This window comes from Mustela putorius, unplaced genomic scaffold, assembly GCF_011764305.1.
Source record: "Mustela putorius furo isolate JIRA1106 unplaced genomic scaffold, ASM1176430v1.1 tig00000873_pilon_pilon_pilon, whole genome shotgun sequence".
NCBI lineage: Eukaryota > Metazoa > Chordata > Mammalia > Carnivora > Mustelidae > Mustela > Mustela putorius.
The window spans coordinates 1,260,875-1,274,451 of NW_025421504.1; the positions used below are offsets into that span (position 1 = coordinate 1,260,875).

The following is a 13,577-nucleotide window of genomic DNA, read 5'->3' on the forward strand; positions in this document are numbered from 1 at the left end:
CCTGCTGTCTGGAGCAGGACCCGGAAGGCAGAGGTCCGCCGACTCTCAGACGCTCCCAGCGTGCAAGGGGGGGCCAGGTCCCTGGCCTGCTGCCTCCCCAGTGAGGTCCAGCTGAGGCCCCCAGCCCTGGCACCTACCCTGGATTTCTCAGGGAACTTCTCCTTCCCTGGGACGCTGGGGGACGGGCAGGCCCCAGGAGGGGCTGCGGCAAGGGAAGGGAGTCCTGGTCCCGTAGATCTAGACCGCCAGCCTTGGCTGCTACCGCCCAGCCCGGGCTTCCACCCAACACGCCGTGTGCTGCCATGGTGACTGGCACGTGTACCAGGCCGGACGCCCGGGGAACACGCTGGTGGTGTGAGCTGGCGCGGGTCCCATGGGTGCCGGCCGGGGAGGGGGTGGTTTCCCACTCGGGCTGGCCTGGAGCCCTGGAAGCTGGAAAATGGCCGGGGACGGAGGGATGTCCCTCGGCCGCACCTGTCCTGGGCCCGGGTTTTGGCACCCCGTGTGGGCAATGCCAGCTGTGCCCTTCCTTCCCCGCCGGCCAGTGAGTCTCTGGGAATTCACACAGAGGAAATCCCCAGTGCTCCACCCCCGCCTTCCTGGGCCCCCGCCTCAGCCACTGGGGCGCCGTGGCTCTCGCACATCTTCCTGGCCCAGGGGGTCCCCGGCACTGAACCGTCCCATGGCCAGACCACTCTGGCCAGCCCCCTTCGGGGCCTCTGCCCCCAGGGCTCCTCTGCCCCTCCCTGGGGTGAGGCCAGGGCTTTCCTGCTGGGCCCGGACCAAAGGCCGTGATTTCCCTGTTCCCAGGCCCAGCGTCTGCTCCTGGGGTCCAGCTTGGCCAGTGCCCAGGGACCAGCCTGCTGCATTGTTCCTGAAAACAGGCCCGAGGCTGGGCTGCCTCATGACTTTTTCATGGCGGAGCTCGGCCGCTCTGAAGTTCCACTTACACGGGCAGGCGGGGCCTGGGTTGGCTTACCGGAGGCTTGCGGGCGGTTTAGGGTGACAGGCTCCCTTCCGTGGCGCAGGGAGGAGAGGGCAGTGTTGGAAGGAAGCGTGGGGAGGCGGCTCCCGCATCTCATGGCGGCCCCGTGCGAAAATCCACGCACTTCCCTCCCCACCATCCCGACCCCCCAAGACCCCTCCTGAAGGCAGGGCAGCGCACTGAAATGTGGTTTTCATGGGCTCCTCTCCTGCGTGGCCCTCCTCCTCGAAGGGAGAGCTGCTGGCTGGCAGGGAAGCCCCCCGCCCCGGCACTGCCTGCGTAGAAAGCTCGCTCTTGTCCCTTGCAAAGTCATGAAGTCTTGGGGAGGGGTGCTTATCTCCAGAGGGGAGGGGAGGGGAGAGAGGGAGGCAGGCTTCGGGCTGTGCCGGAGTCCCAGGGCCCCAGCAAGGCTAACCGTCAGTCCCTGAAGGGACCACAAGGGCGGCACAGGGCATCTCAGCCCGCCCAGATGTGACCGCTGCGGTCTTCGGACACCCAAACCCCAGGACTTTTGCGTATTCCTGGAACAAGGGGGGAGGAGCTCCAGAGTATCTGAGAGCAAGTCTCCGGCTGCACAGGGCTCCGCAGCAGGACCAGAACAGCTCCGGGAAACTAGGTGACTTTTACCGTGCAGCTGGGCTTTGAGACGCGCCGGCACAGACAGTCGGGAGCCCCCAGCTCTGCATGTGACCGGGGCTGCCTCTGTGCAGCCCAGCCTTCACGTGCGACCGTGTCCACGCGGGCGTGCAGCAGACACACTCGGGCCGCAGCAAGTGCCTACTGTGTGCCCGGAACTTGCTACAGAGCTGAAAGGGATCTCTGGGACAAAACAGGAAGGCAGCGTTTCCTTGTCCCAGGGAGACAGGGCCGAGTACCAGCCCACGGTCTCTGGGCCAGTCCCTTCCGGGAGAATCCGCGCACCTCCGGTGCCGTGGGCGCGTGAGAAAGCAGCCTGGCGGATGTAGCATGGGGGGGGCTCGTGACGCCTGGACGACACAGGTGGCCCTGGACCACGTCAGGACAACTGCTGCTGTGAACACACAGCCCGCAGACGAGACCAGCACCAACCTGTTCTGTCGCCCGTCGCACACGGGCCGCAGGGGTTCCGCAGGACAATGCCCCTGTTCTCCGGGAAAACGCGCGGAGATACGGAGGCGTAGAGGCGGAATGTCTGAGACCAACTCCCAAACGGTTCAGAAGTGAACAGACAGATAAAAAGAACAATAAGGCAATTGTGGTAAACGTTAGAAAGTTAGCAAGTTTGGAATTATCTCAAAACAAAAGAATTAGAAACTATAGTAACTGGGATAAAAATATTCCGTTGCAAGGTCAGACGGAGTCAAAGAAATAGCCCAAAAAGCCGGGGGGAAAACAGGTCAAACAAACAGTAACGGTATTAAAGGCCTTGTGGGAGAGACACGGCACCCCGTTATCAGAGGTCCCAAAGGGGAAAAAAACCTGGAAAAATAAAAAGGGGGAAAGAAACTGTGAAAGAAAGAATGTAAGAAATCTCCCGAGGCCACTGTGCGTGGGGCTGGACGTCGTCGGGACAAGAAGGGGTCTCCAGCAAGAGCCCAGCCAGAAGCGCCAAGATATCATGGCAGCGGAAATGAAGAGAAAGGCCTAAAACGGAGAAGCGCGAAACAACCTGGATATTGGACCAGAACTCAAACGACACCCACTTCCCCGGAAGAGCCGTCTAAGCAAGAGACAGGGAATCAGGCCTTCGACATCCAAGCGGACATTTTCTTATTTAGTTATTTATTTGACAGAGAGGGAGAGAGACAGCGAGACAGGAAGCACAAGCAGGGGGAGCAGCCGAGGGAGAGGGAGAAGCAGGCTCCCGCCAAGCAGAGAGCCTGATGCGGGAATAGATCCCAGGGTCCGGGGCAGACACTTATTTTTTTTTTTTTTTTTGAAAGGAGAAGGCAGCCATTTGCCTTTCTTTTTTTTTTTTTTTTTTTTAAGATTTTATTTATTATTTATTTGACAGAGAGAGAGATCACAAGTAGATGGAGAGGCAGGCAGAGAGAGAGAGAGATAGAGGGAAGCAGGCTCCCTGCTGAGCAGAGAGCCCGATTGCGGGACTCGATCCCAGGACCCTGAGATCATGACCTGAGCCGAAGGCAGTGGCTTAAACCACTGAGCCACCCAGGCGCCCCCAAGGGCACACTTTCCGCAGGAAATTCCCTCCCTCCCCAACCACCCTCCCAGGTAGGGTAGAATTCAGGTGTGCAGTGTGCACACCCAAAACCACACTCACGGCTCCCTGCCTGCCCCTCTCCAGCCGGGCCGCCCACCCAGCTCAGTCCGTCCCAGCGCCGGGGGGTCTGCGGGAAGGGCCAGGGGGAGACGCTCCGCACAGCTGCGCGGCAGGCTCCCTGCGGATGCTTACAGGTGGGTAAGGACTGCTCCGGGGGGCTGGGGGGGGGCTCCCAGCAAAGACTCACCTTCACAGGCCCCTGTGGACACACGTGCTGGGGCCGACCCACCTGTCACCCAGGGAGGCGGAGGTACCCCAGCGACACCCAAGAGCATCGTCTGTCGTCCTCTGGAAGGACGTGAGCCCAGCCTGGCCGTCTGGGGACCCTCCCCGCCTTCCCCACCTCTGCCGTCCAGCCCCAGGTCACTCTGTGGCCGTGGTGGTCCGGCTCCCCAACCCCCTTCCTGGGACTAGCCCTGCAGCTCACAGCCCTGGACTTCCCCTGGAGAAGTGGGATAAGTCACCCCCGTGTCCCCCACCCCACGGGCCTCCCCTAGCTAGCCGGGTGAGCAACCAGCTGGCTTTAGAGTCCCAGGTTCCAATCCTGGCTCCCCCTTTCCTGGGGTGTGACCTGGAGCCCCTTCCTTCTCTCTGAATTGGTGATCAGTGGCCATTTGCCTGGGGGAGGGGGATCTAGCTGTGGAAATAACTGAGTGCGCCCAGGAAGGAGACGGGGCATGGCAGCTGGGACACCCACTGCCCTTTCCCCTGGGCACGAGCACCGTGTGTCCAACAGATACACAGCAGGTCCAGGTCTGCCCGGGCTCTGGGGTCCCTCCGCGGGTCCTGTCTGCCCCTGGACATCACGGTGGGCCCACCCCGTCTGGCTGAGTCAGGGCCCTGGCCCTGCCCTCTCCCGTTGCCCCTGGTGCCCCGGTGCCCCGGTACCGGCCGACCCGGATCCCACCTTCTCTCCCTGCGTCAGCACCGGCTGAGGTCACCGGCCACTCCCATCGCTCTCTGGCGACAGTGACTCAGGGGCTGGCCAGCAGTGCCGGGCGCCTCCCCGGCCCGGTCCGCGGCTGTGCGGGCCGCTCCCGGCGCAGACAGGTGCCGCGCGGACTCCAGGCCCAGCCCCGCTGGCGGGACCCCCCTGGCGGCGCACCCGGGGACAGCACCGGGCCGACCGCCGAGCGCGGCGCCGGCTCCCGGCTCGGGCCTCCAAGCCCGCCGGTTTCCCGTCTGGGGTCCCTGGCGCTGACCTCCAAGCGCGCGGGGAAAGCGAGAGCCGGGGCCGGGCGCCCGGAGGCGGAGGGGGGCGCGAGGGCTGGGCGGCCCGGGCACCGCCCTCTGACCAAGCGGGGACCCGCGGCCGCGGGCGCGGTCAGCCAGCGAGCGAGCGCCCCGGGCCCGCCCCCCGGGCTCCCCCGCGCCCCGCCACGGCCCCCCCGCCGGCCGCGCACTCCGCCCAGGGCCGGGTGGGCGGGGCCTAGTCCGCCGCGCCCCGCCCCTCGCCGGGCCCGCCCCCCGCACGCGGCGATCCTTCCCGGGTTAGCGGCGGCGGGAGACGGAGGCCGCTGCGAAGGGCCCCGAGGCCGGTCCGCAGCCTCGGCGCGACCCCAGCCTGGCCCTGCGTCCTCCCACTCCGCCAGGCCCCGGGACAGCGGCGGGGACGACGGAGCGCCCAGAGCAGCGTCCTCCCGCCGGTGTTCCCGCCCTGGTCCGCCTCCTAGTCCTCGGAGTGGCGCCAGGCGTCCTGGGGGTGGGGACACCGGCCGCGGGGCCCCGACCTCGTCTACGCCGGGAGAGCTCGGCCGGCAGGGCGCGCTCCGCAAATCCGGGGCCAGAGCGCGAGGTACAGGGCTAGCCTGAACCTTCTCTGTGCCCTGCCCTGCCACCTGGCACCTCAGCACTGTCCCCTGCGGCCCCCGAGAGTCACCAGCGCGGGGGGAGGGGGATGCGAGGCAGCGCCCCAGGGGGCGACCGGACCTCGCGGCTCCCTTCCTTCTCGGCCCCCTTTCTGCACACGGGGTCAGGGTAGGGGGCCAGCGGGCCAGCCCCTCAGGGAAGGTCCCTCCAGGGCTGCGAGCCCCGCCCTCTCCCTTCATGCTCTCTGCAGAGGGGACACTGGCTTCCCCCCTGTGCCCTGGAGCAGAGGGTGAGGACAAACAGTGAGTAGGAGGAGGGGGAGGGGACCTGAGGCCAGCGCAGGGCTGGAGGCCTGCGGGGAAGAGGCAACCAACTGGAGGAGCTTTCCCGGCGGAGGAAGGGCCGGGCCCTGGTTTGGAGCTGGAGAGCAGTGATCCAGCGATGTGCTGGGTGAGGGGTGTGGTCCGGCCTCCAGCACCCAGAGCAGAGGGACCTGATGGGCAACGTTCACTGCGGGGCAGGGGGCAGCAGACAGCTGGCAGGACAGACAGCGGGCCAGTGGGCTGTTGCCTGGCTTCACCCTGGCTTCCCGGGTGCAGACTGTGGGTGCCACTCACAGGAGAGTAAGAACTCTGTCCAGAGGAGAGTGGTGACTTCTGGGGAAGGCGGCTATGGCGGGGGCCTGCCCCACTGGAGACATCATTACTCGTGGCAGCGAGTGCAGCAAAGGTGGGGAACAGGGAGTCTGAGCGCTACGGGTTGGCCCCCCGTCGGGGCCACACCCCACCCTTGGTACAGGAGCTTGTCTCTCTGCCTGCCGAAGGCTAGGGAAGCGAGGCCTGGACATGCGCCCTCAGGAGCAAAGCCAGGAATCAGCTGCTCCGTCAAGGGCCGTGGCTCCCAGGAATCTTGGACACCAGAGGTGTAGAGTGAGTGCCTCTTAGCCAAAAACTTAACCTACAGAGAGAGGGCCTGGGGGGCGGGTGTGGCAGGGAGACTCACCAGGCTGCCCCGTGGCCTTGTGTCCCTAGACCCATCGTCCAGTGCAGAAGGACCGCCAGCCTCAGAGCCTCTGATGCGCCACTCTACCTTCACATCCCCAGACCACTTTTCCAGGGAAACTGAGGCATGGGGAGGCCCCAGCTGGCACAGGACGGAGCCTGGCCCAGAACCCAGGTCCTGACTCAACCCCCTGCTCTTCCAGGACCCTCCGTGGTTCCTGCTACACCAGGGTGGGGAGATAAAACTCCCCCAGGGCCTGTCTTTGAAAAGCCTGGAACCCTCCTCTGCGGGAACAGGGGTGGTGTGGAACTCCTAGCCTGGGAGGTCTCTGTACCCCCAACTCCCCACACCGCGAGCCTGCTTCCCCACCTGTAGCACAGCATACATTTGAGGTACCTCCCCAGATGGCAAGAAGTTGATGGTGCATGGAGGCCTGGCCCAGGGCTTCCCGGCGCAGGACGGAGTGGCGGCCCTGAGACCTGGGCACCAGGTACTGCACACCAGGGTGCGTGTGACCCCATCACCAGCCACCACATGGCTTCCCTTCCAGTTGTGCCTCAGTGTGCCCAGCGCTGGCAGGGGAGCAAGCCCCGCTGGGTGCTAGTCCAGACACTGAAGTATGTGGCTCTGACCTCGCCCTCTGACTTGGAACTCAGAGGTAAGCAGGCCAAGCCAGCAGGAACCCGGCCTTGCCTACCGGGACAGCCCTCAGGACCCATGGGGCTCAAGCCGGCCCCCCTCGCCTCTCCGCAGGCTTTGGGCGGCGCATGTGATCTGTCCACAGCCCTGGGAGAAGAAGACAGAGACCCAAGACAGAGAAACTGGTTTTCCTTGGGTTTTCTAAAGTGAAGTTTTTATTGAGACAACTTTAGATTTACAGAAACGTGGTGCAGACTGTCTGCTGCACCGTCCGCACTGCTTCCCTCGTGTAACTCCGTTCCCTCCAACCTAGCCCGCATGGCTCCTCTGTCACTGAGACCAACTCTGGCACTTGATATTAAACTCCACACTTTCCCCGGGCTTCCCTGGTTCCTCCGTTCCGGGACCCAACCCAGGATCCCACACTGCGTCTGGGTGGAGGACCGGCATCCTAGGCGGGAGGAACAGCAGCCGCAGAGGCCAGAGCGGTGGCCCACGACCCAGCCTGTCTGCCTAACAAGGGATGAGTGGGTAGGAGGTGGCTGGCGGTGGGAGGCAGGGGGGGGTGAGGCAGAGTGGGTGTGCGGCGGTGGGGGCCTTGCTCCCAGGTGCAGAGGTCCTGCGAGCAGGGAGAGGGCAGGCTGGTGTGGGGCTGCCAGACAGCACTAAGGACCAGAGCGCTAAGTCCCACCACAGCTACTGACTGGCCAGGTGAGGCCGCCTCCCTGCTCAGCCATTGCAGGTGTGGGAGCAGCAAACTCACAAATCCCAAATCCCCCAAAGCCAGCAATGAGCTAGAAAAAAAATCACGTCGTTTCTCCGAGGCTCAAGTTTCTGTCCCCAGGACGGGAAGGACGCACGGCTCCTGGGCAGGACAGCAAGTGCAGACTCTCTCCCTCCTGCCCAGAGCTTCCCTGCTCGCCCCAGCCAGGGGCTGCCCCGGCCTCAGCGTTCCCTCCCCAGGGACGCCGGCGGGGTGGGGGCGGCCCTGAGCTTCCCAGAGCACAGCCCCGAGGTGACCTTGGGCGAGGCCTCGTACTGCCCAGTTGCAAAACAGAAAAATCACAGCGCAGAAGGCGGTGCTCCCCCTCCCCCGGCGCCCGGCCCGCGGGCCCAGTTCTACCTGGAGCCGGGCCCCACCGCGTCCGCGCGTCCCAGGCTTCCGGTGCTGCTTCCCAGAAGGGCGGTCACTCCCCTGCTCCCCGGCCGGGCAGCGAGCCCCGCATCGCACCCGCCCCCGGCGGCCACCGGACCGCGGTGGGGGCGGGGGGGTCCCCCACACGCAGCCCCACCCCCACTGTCGCGGCGGGGCCTGCCGCTGAGCCGCGGGGTCGCGGGGAGCCGGGGGTGGGGGCGGGGGACGGCGACGCCCCCTCGGCTCTCGCCCCTGCCGCCCGCCGCCGCCCCTTTGTCCCGCCGGCCAATCGGCGGCCTCCTTGACTAAATAAGGCGAGGAGCGCGCCCGGCGCCCCCCGTCCGTTACTTCCACCCCCGCCCGGCCGGTGACTCAGGGCCGGCGGCGGGCGGGGACGGGGCTGCCCGGGCCGCGGCTTCCCGGGCGGCGGGCGGGGCTCCCGCGGCGCCCAAATCGCCAAATATGGCCGCACCGCGCCGCGCGCGCCGCCGCCCCCCGCCGCACACCTGCGGCCGCACCTTGCCGTCCCCCCGCCGGTGACACACCGCGGAAGAGGAAGTAGCGCCCGCCCCTCCCCCACAGCCCGGCGCCGCGCCTCGCGGGGGGAGTTCGGGGCTCCCGGGCCCCGCCCCACTAACCTCCGCGACCCCGGGGCCGAGCACCCGGCGCCCGGCGGGCTGCAAGGTGCGCAGGGAGGAAGCGGGGCGGGGACGGAGGTCTGCGGGTGTCTGCTCCCTCCCCATCTGTCCCCGTAGCGGCCGCCCCTCCGAGCCACCAGACAAAGGAGGGCCGGGCGGCGGGACTGGAGGCCGGGCAGGTGCCCCCCCGCCGCAGTCAGAGGCCTGAGTGCAGTCGCGGAGCTGGCGGACACGGGACGTGGAGACCTTGGGACTTCCCACCTTCCCTACGTCCCGTGTGACATTTTGGGGCCCCCAACTGGGAGTCATCCTCGCATCACAGACACCCCACCTGGCGGCTGAGCAGGCCATGATGGTGCCCACGGGCGCGAGTGGCCCCCAGCGTGGATGGGCTTTACGAGGCCCAGCACGGGCTTCTCCCACAGTGCGGAACGCACCCGAGGGACAGCAGCCTTGCCCCGCGCCCAGGAAAAGTCTGGGGAGTCGGGGACCCAGCTAGGCCTGGGGACATGAGTGGCCTTGTCGTCTGGGGCACTGCGGTTGCCTTCTGGGTCCAGCGTCCCCCTCCATAGGCAGGGCCACCGGCTCACCCCGCAGGGCTCTAGGGGAGGCCCACCCCGCCATCAGACACCTGCCTGGGTCGAGCTGAGCCCCCCTTGCGTGAGTCCCTTGCCTCACTGGGCCTGGTCCGACCACCGCCCCTCTTCGTGGGTGCCCTGCCCCACGCCCCCTCCAACGTCTAATTCTGAGCACTTCCAAAAGCCTACAAATCATCCCAAAGAAATCATAGTCTTCGTTCCCCTCTGGGCGTATCCAAAGCATTGGCGCCAGCAGGTGCAGCGAGGACCCTGCCTTGGCTGACAGGTCAGGCTCCTGGGGAAAAGGGCCCGCCCCGCACCCGGAAGGACACACAATCCTGGGCAGCAGGGACGGGGCGGCCTGTTGGCCACTCAGGGTCGGGGAGCAGTGGGGCGGCCTGTGGGTAGGGGTCCTCAAACCTACTGCCGCCCTGGCTCTGTCTGGCATGGGAAATGCAGAGAGGAGGGCGCCCACCAACTCCAGGGGAGAGTCCACGGTCCGGGCAGACAAAACTTCACTTTCCTGCCTCAGTTTCCTCATAACGCACACAGAAGCTTAGAAAGGCCCTCCGCAGTGGGAGGGGGGTGGCCCCAAACCCCGACTGGAGCCCGCGCCCGGGGACGTTCAGGCCTGCGGCTGGAGAGGCAGGAAGCGTCGGCCGCGTCTGCAGTGAAGCCTCCGTCTCCGCACCGCCAGGGACCCCAGGCAGGGCGCCCCCTCCTCCGGCGGAGGGACCTGCGCGGGGCGGGGGGCGGGGGGCAGGCGGCTTCTAGCCCTGTCACCGAGACGATTTCACGACTCCTTGGGGCTCCCCCCAACACCCCGGCCGCGGGACCCAGAGCGCCGCAAGGGCGACCGGCGGGGGTCCCTCCGCCCGCCCCTCCCCCAGCCCAGGGTCGGCCTTCGCAGCCCGCGCTCTCGGCGGAGCCTCGGGGTGCATCTCGCAGGGGGCGCGCGGGGGCAAAGCCCCCCACCCGTGGGGCCGGGCCGCGGGGACACGCCCCGGCTTGGGGCGCGGCCGAGCCCTGGGCCAGGCAGTTTCGGGGTGCAGCCGGGCCCTCCCCCACAGCCCAGCAGTCCCGGGGCGGGGCCGGCCCGTCCGACCCGCAGCCGGGCCCGCGCGCGAATCCCGGGGGGCTCCTGCCCGCCCCGCCCGCGCGCGAGTACGCGCGGGGTCTCGCGCGCGGGGTCCGGAGCGCGCGGGGGCGGCGCGGGCGGGGCCGTTGGGGGCGGTGCGGGCGGGGGGCGGGGCCGGGCGCGGGGCCCCACGTGTCCCGGCCGGGCGAGCCAATGGGCGCCCGGCGTTCGGAAAGATCGCCATATATGGACATGTTCTGGGGCCGCGCGCGCCGCCGGCTCGCGCGCGCGTCCCGCTTCGCTTAAATAGCGGCGGGGGAGGCCGCGCTCGGTCTCACTCGCCGCCGCCGGCCCGTGCTCCGCGCTCTCTTCCCGCTCGTCCTTCGCGTCCGCCGCCGCCACCTCCGCCGGTAAGACGCCGGCCTGGCGCCGCGGGCCCTGGTCCCCGCACCGGGTGCGGGTGTCCGCACCACGCCTCCTGCCCGAGGGGCCCGGCCGTACGGCCCCGGGGTCGGCGGGCCGGGGCCCGCGCGGGGGGTGGGGGGGACCGCCGGTGCACGGAGGGCGCCGGCCGGGGGGACGGGGGGGGGGGCGGGGCGGGGCCGGCCGCAGTGCGGAGAGGCCGGGTGCCGGGCGGTTACTCCCCGCGGGGCTCGGGGGCGGCGGGGGGCGGCGGACCCTCGCGGCCGGGCTCGGCTCACCGCACGGGTGTCCGCGCAGACCGCAATGGAAGAGGAGATCGCCGCGCTCGTCATCGACAACGGCTCCGGCATGTGCAAGGCGGGCTTCGCTGGGGACGACGCCCCCCGGGCCGTGTTCCCGTCCATCGTCGGGCGACCCCGGCACCAGGGCGTGATGGTGGGCATGGGCCAGAAGGACTCCTACGTGGGCGACGAGGCCCAGAGCAAGCGGGGCATCCTGACCCTGAAGTACCCCATCGAGCACGGCATCGTCACCAACTGGGACGACATGGAGAAGATCTGGCACCACACCTTCTACAACGAGCTGCGCGTGGCCCCCGAGGAGCACCCCGTGCTGCTGACCGAGGCCCCCCTGAACCCCAAAGCCAACCGCGAGAAGATGACCCAGGTAGGCGCTGCCCCATGCGACCACCGCCCATCTGTTTTCGTTAAACCATGTTCTGCTCAGCTTTATTTTCTGAAATTCAAGTATTTCTTTCGATATTTCCAGGGTTCTGTTCCTCTCCTGGCATTTCCTCCCTGAAGTCTCAAGGTTTCTTATTTGTGTTTCTGCCTGCAACCTTTTCTTTTCTCTACACATCACATTTGTGGCATGCCGCATGCAGCGTGTGAGCATGGGGGTGGCTCGGCGCCCCTGCCCCTGACTAAGGAGCCCGTTGCCTTCTCTCCAGATCATGTTCGAGACCTTCAACACCCCAGCCATGTACGTGGCCATCCAGGCTGTGCTGTCCCTGTACGCCTCTGGCCGCACCACTGGTATTGTCATGGACTCTGGGGACGGGGTCACCCACACTGTGCCCATCTACGAGGGGTACGCCCTGCCCCACGCCATCCTGCGTCTGGACCTGGCTGGCCGGGACCTGACGGACTACCTCATGAAGATCCTTACCGAGCGCGGCTACAGCTTCACCACCACCGCCGAGCGGGAAATCGTGCGTGACATCAAGGAGAAGCTCTGCTACGTCGCCCTGGACTTCGAGCAGGAGATGGCCACGGCCGCGTCCTCCTCCTCCCTGGAGAAGAGCTACGAGCTGCCCGACGGGCAGGTCATCACCATCGGCAACGAGCGGTTCCGCTGCCCGGAGGCGCTGTTCCAGCCTTCCTTCCTGGGTAGGTGTGGGGCGGTGGCGGGGCACCAGGGCCCCCCCCCCCCGGAGGCTGGAGAGGGCCGTGGGGTTGTGGGTGTGTGATCTCTAACGGAGACCTTTGTCTCAGGCATGGAGTCCTGCGGCATCCACGAGACCACCTTCAACTCCATCATGAAGTGTGACGTGGACATCCGGAAGGATCTCTACGCCAACACGGTGCTGTCCGGCGGGACCACCATGTACCCCGGCATCGCTGACCGGATGCAGAAGGAGATCACCGCTCTGGCGCCCAGCACGATGAAGATCAAGGTGAGTCCAGCGTGGCTGCGGGCTGGGGCTCCAAGGCCTCGCTGGGAAGCCGGCGGCCTGGACTCCAAGCCGCGTCCTCTGTCTTACAGATCATCGCGCCCCCCGAGCGCAAGTACTCGGTGTGGATCGGGGGCTCCATCCTGGCCTCGCTGTCCACCTTCCAGCAGATGTGGATCAGCAAGCAGGAGTACGACGAGTCGGGCCCCTCCATCGTCCACCGCAAATGCTTCTAAACGGACTGCGGGCAGATGCGCAGCACCTGCTGCATGAGCGAACCCGGAGTAGCAGTTGCCCCGGCAGATGTGCACACCTCATGCCGGCCTCGTGAAACTGGAATCAGCCTTTGAAAAGAAATTTGTCCTTGAAGCTTGTATCTGATATCAGCACTGGATTGTAGAACTTGTTGCTGATCTTGACCTTGTATCCAAGTTAACTGTTCCCTTGGTATATGTTTAATACCCTGTACATATCTTTGATTTAAGCCCTTAGCACATGTGGCTCGGTCAGTTCGTGGCTGAGGTTGAGAACACGTTTATGGAAGAGAAATCCATTGAGTGGAGAACCCGCAAGGCCGTGAGGTTCTTGATCTGTGCAGGGTATTAATGTGTAGGAGCTGCCTATTCCAGGATTTCTCTAGAGGCTGGCAAGAGTCCTGAACGAGTTGTCATTTCTGTCTTGCCGGTCTAACAGGGTTGGGAAGGTCCGAGCCTTAGGACCCACTTTCCTTTCTTACCCGATGTTTTCCTGCCAGAACACCGTGGGTTAATTGCCTTGAGTTGGAAAACGGTTTGCATTTACAACTGTAAATTTATTCATCCTTTTAATTTATGTAAGGTTTTTGTACACAATTCTCAATTCTTTAAGAGATGACAACAAATTTTTGGTTTTCTACTGTCATGTGAGAACATTAGGCCCCAGCAACGCGTCATTGTGTGAGGAAAATAAAAAAGTGCTGCAGTGAAGTCCAGTGGCCTCTGTGGGGGGGCGGGGGCAGAGGGTGTGGAAGGGGACAGCTCCCTGCTTGGGGCTGGCCAACAGCCTGGGTCCTTCACGAGCAAGTGTTTTAAGGATCCAGGCTAGTGAGCAGCATGGCATGGCTTGGGAACTGGGGAGCCCCTGTCCCGTGGGCCGGGTTCGCGTCCAGGGGCCCCAGCGGAGCGGAGATCAGAAGTGGGAGCTCTCCAGGTGGCGATTTGGGGCCCTGCAGGGCTGGGTTCCCTCCGTGGGTGGGTGTTGTGGGACCTCGGTTCTTCCTTCCACAAGCTCTGCGGCAGCTGTGAAGGTCTTGAAACCACTGAGTCGCCGAAGCAGGGACTGGTCCCCAGTGGTGGGAACGGGACCAACTTGACCTT

The 13,577-nt window shown here is 65.9% G+C and overlaps 1 protein-coding gene across 1 annotated transcript; it reads left to right on the forward strand.

Annotated features, from left to right (window-relative positions):
• The first annotated feature begins 10,390 nt into the window (after positions 1 to 10,390).
• Positions 10,391 to 13,187, forward strand: ACTG1 (actin gamma 1). Its single transcript, XM_045085705.1, has 5 exons — positions 10,391 to 10,537; positions 10,848 to 11,216; positions 11,500 to 11,938; positions 12,044 to 12,225; positions 12,315 to 13,187. Exons 2-5 carry the CDS (start codon positions 10,854 to 10,856, stop codon positions 12,456 to 12,458), a joined length of 1,128 nt encoding a protein of 375 aa, XP_044941640.1. The 5' UTR covers positions 10,391 to 10,537; positions 10,848 to 10,853; the 3' UTR covers positions 12,459 to 13,187.
• The last annotated feature ends 390 nt before the right edge of the window (positions 13,188 to 13,577 follow it).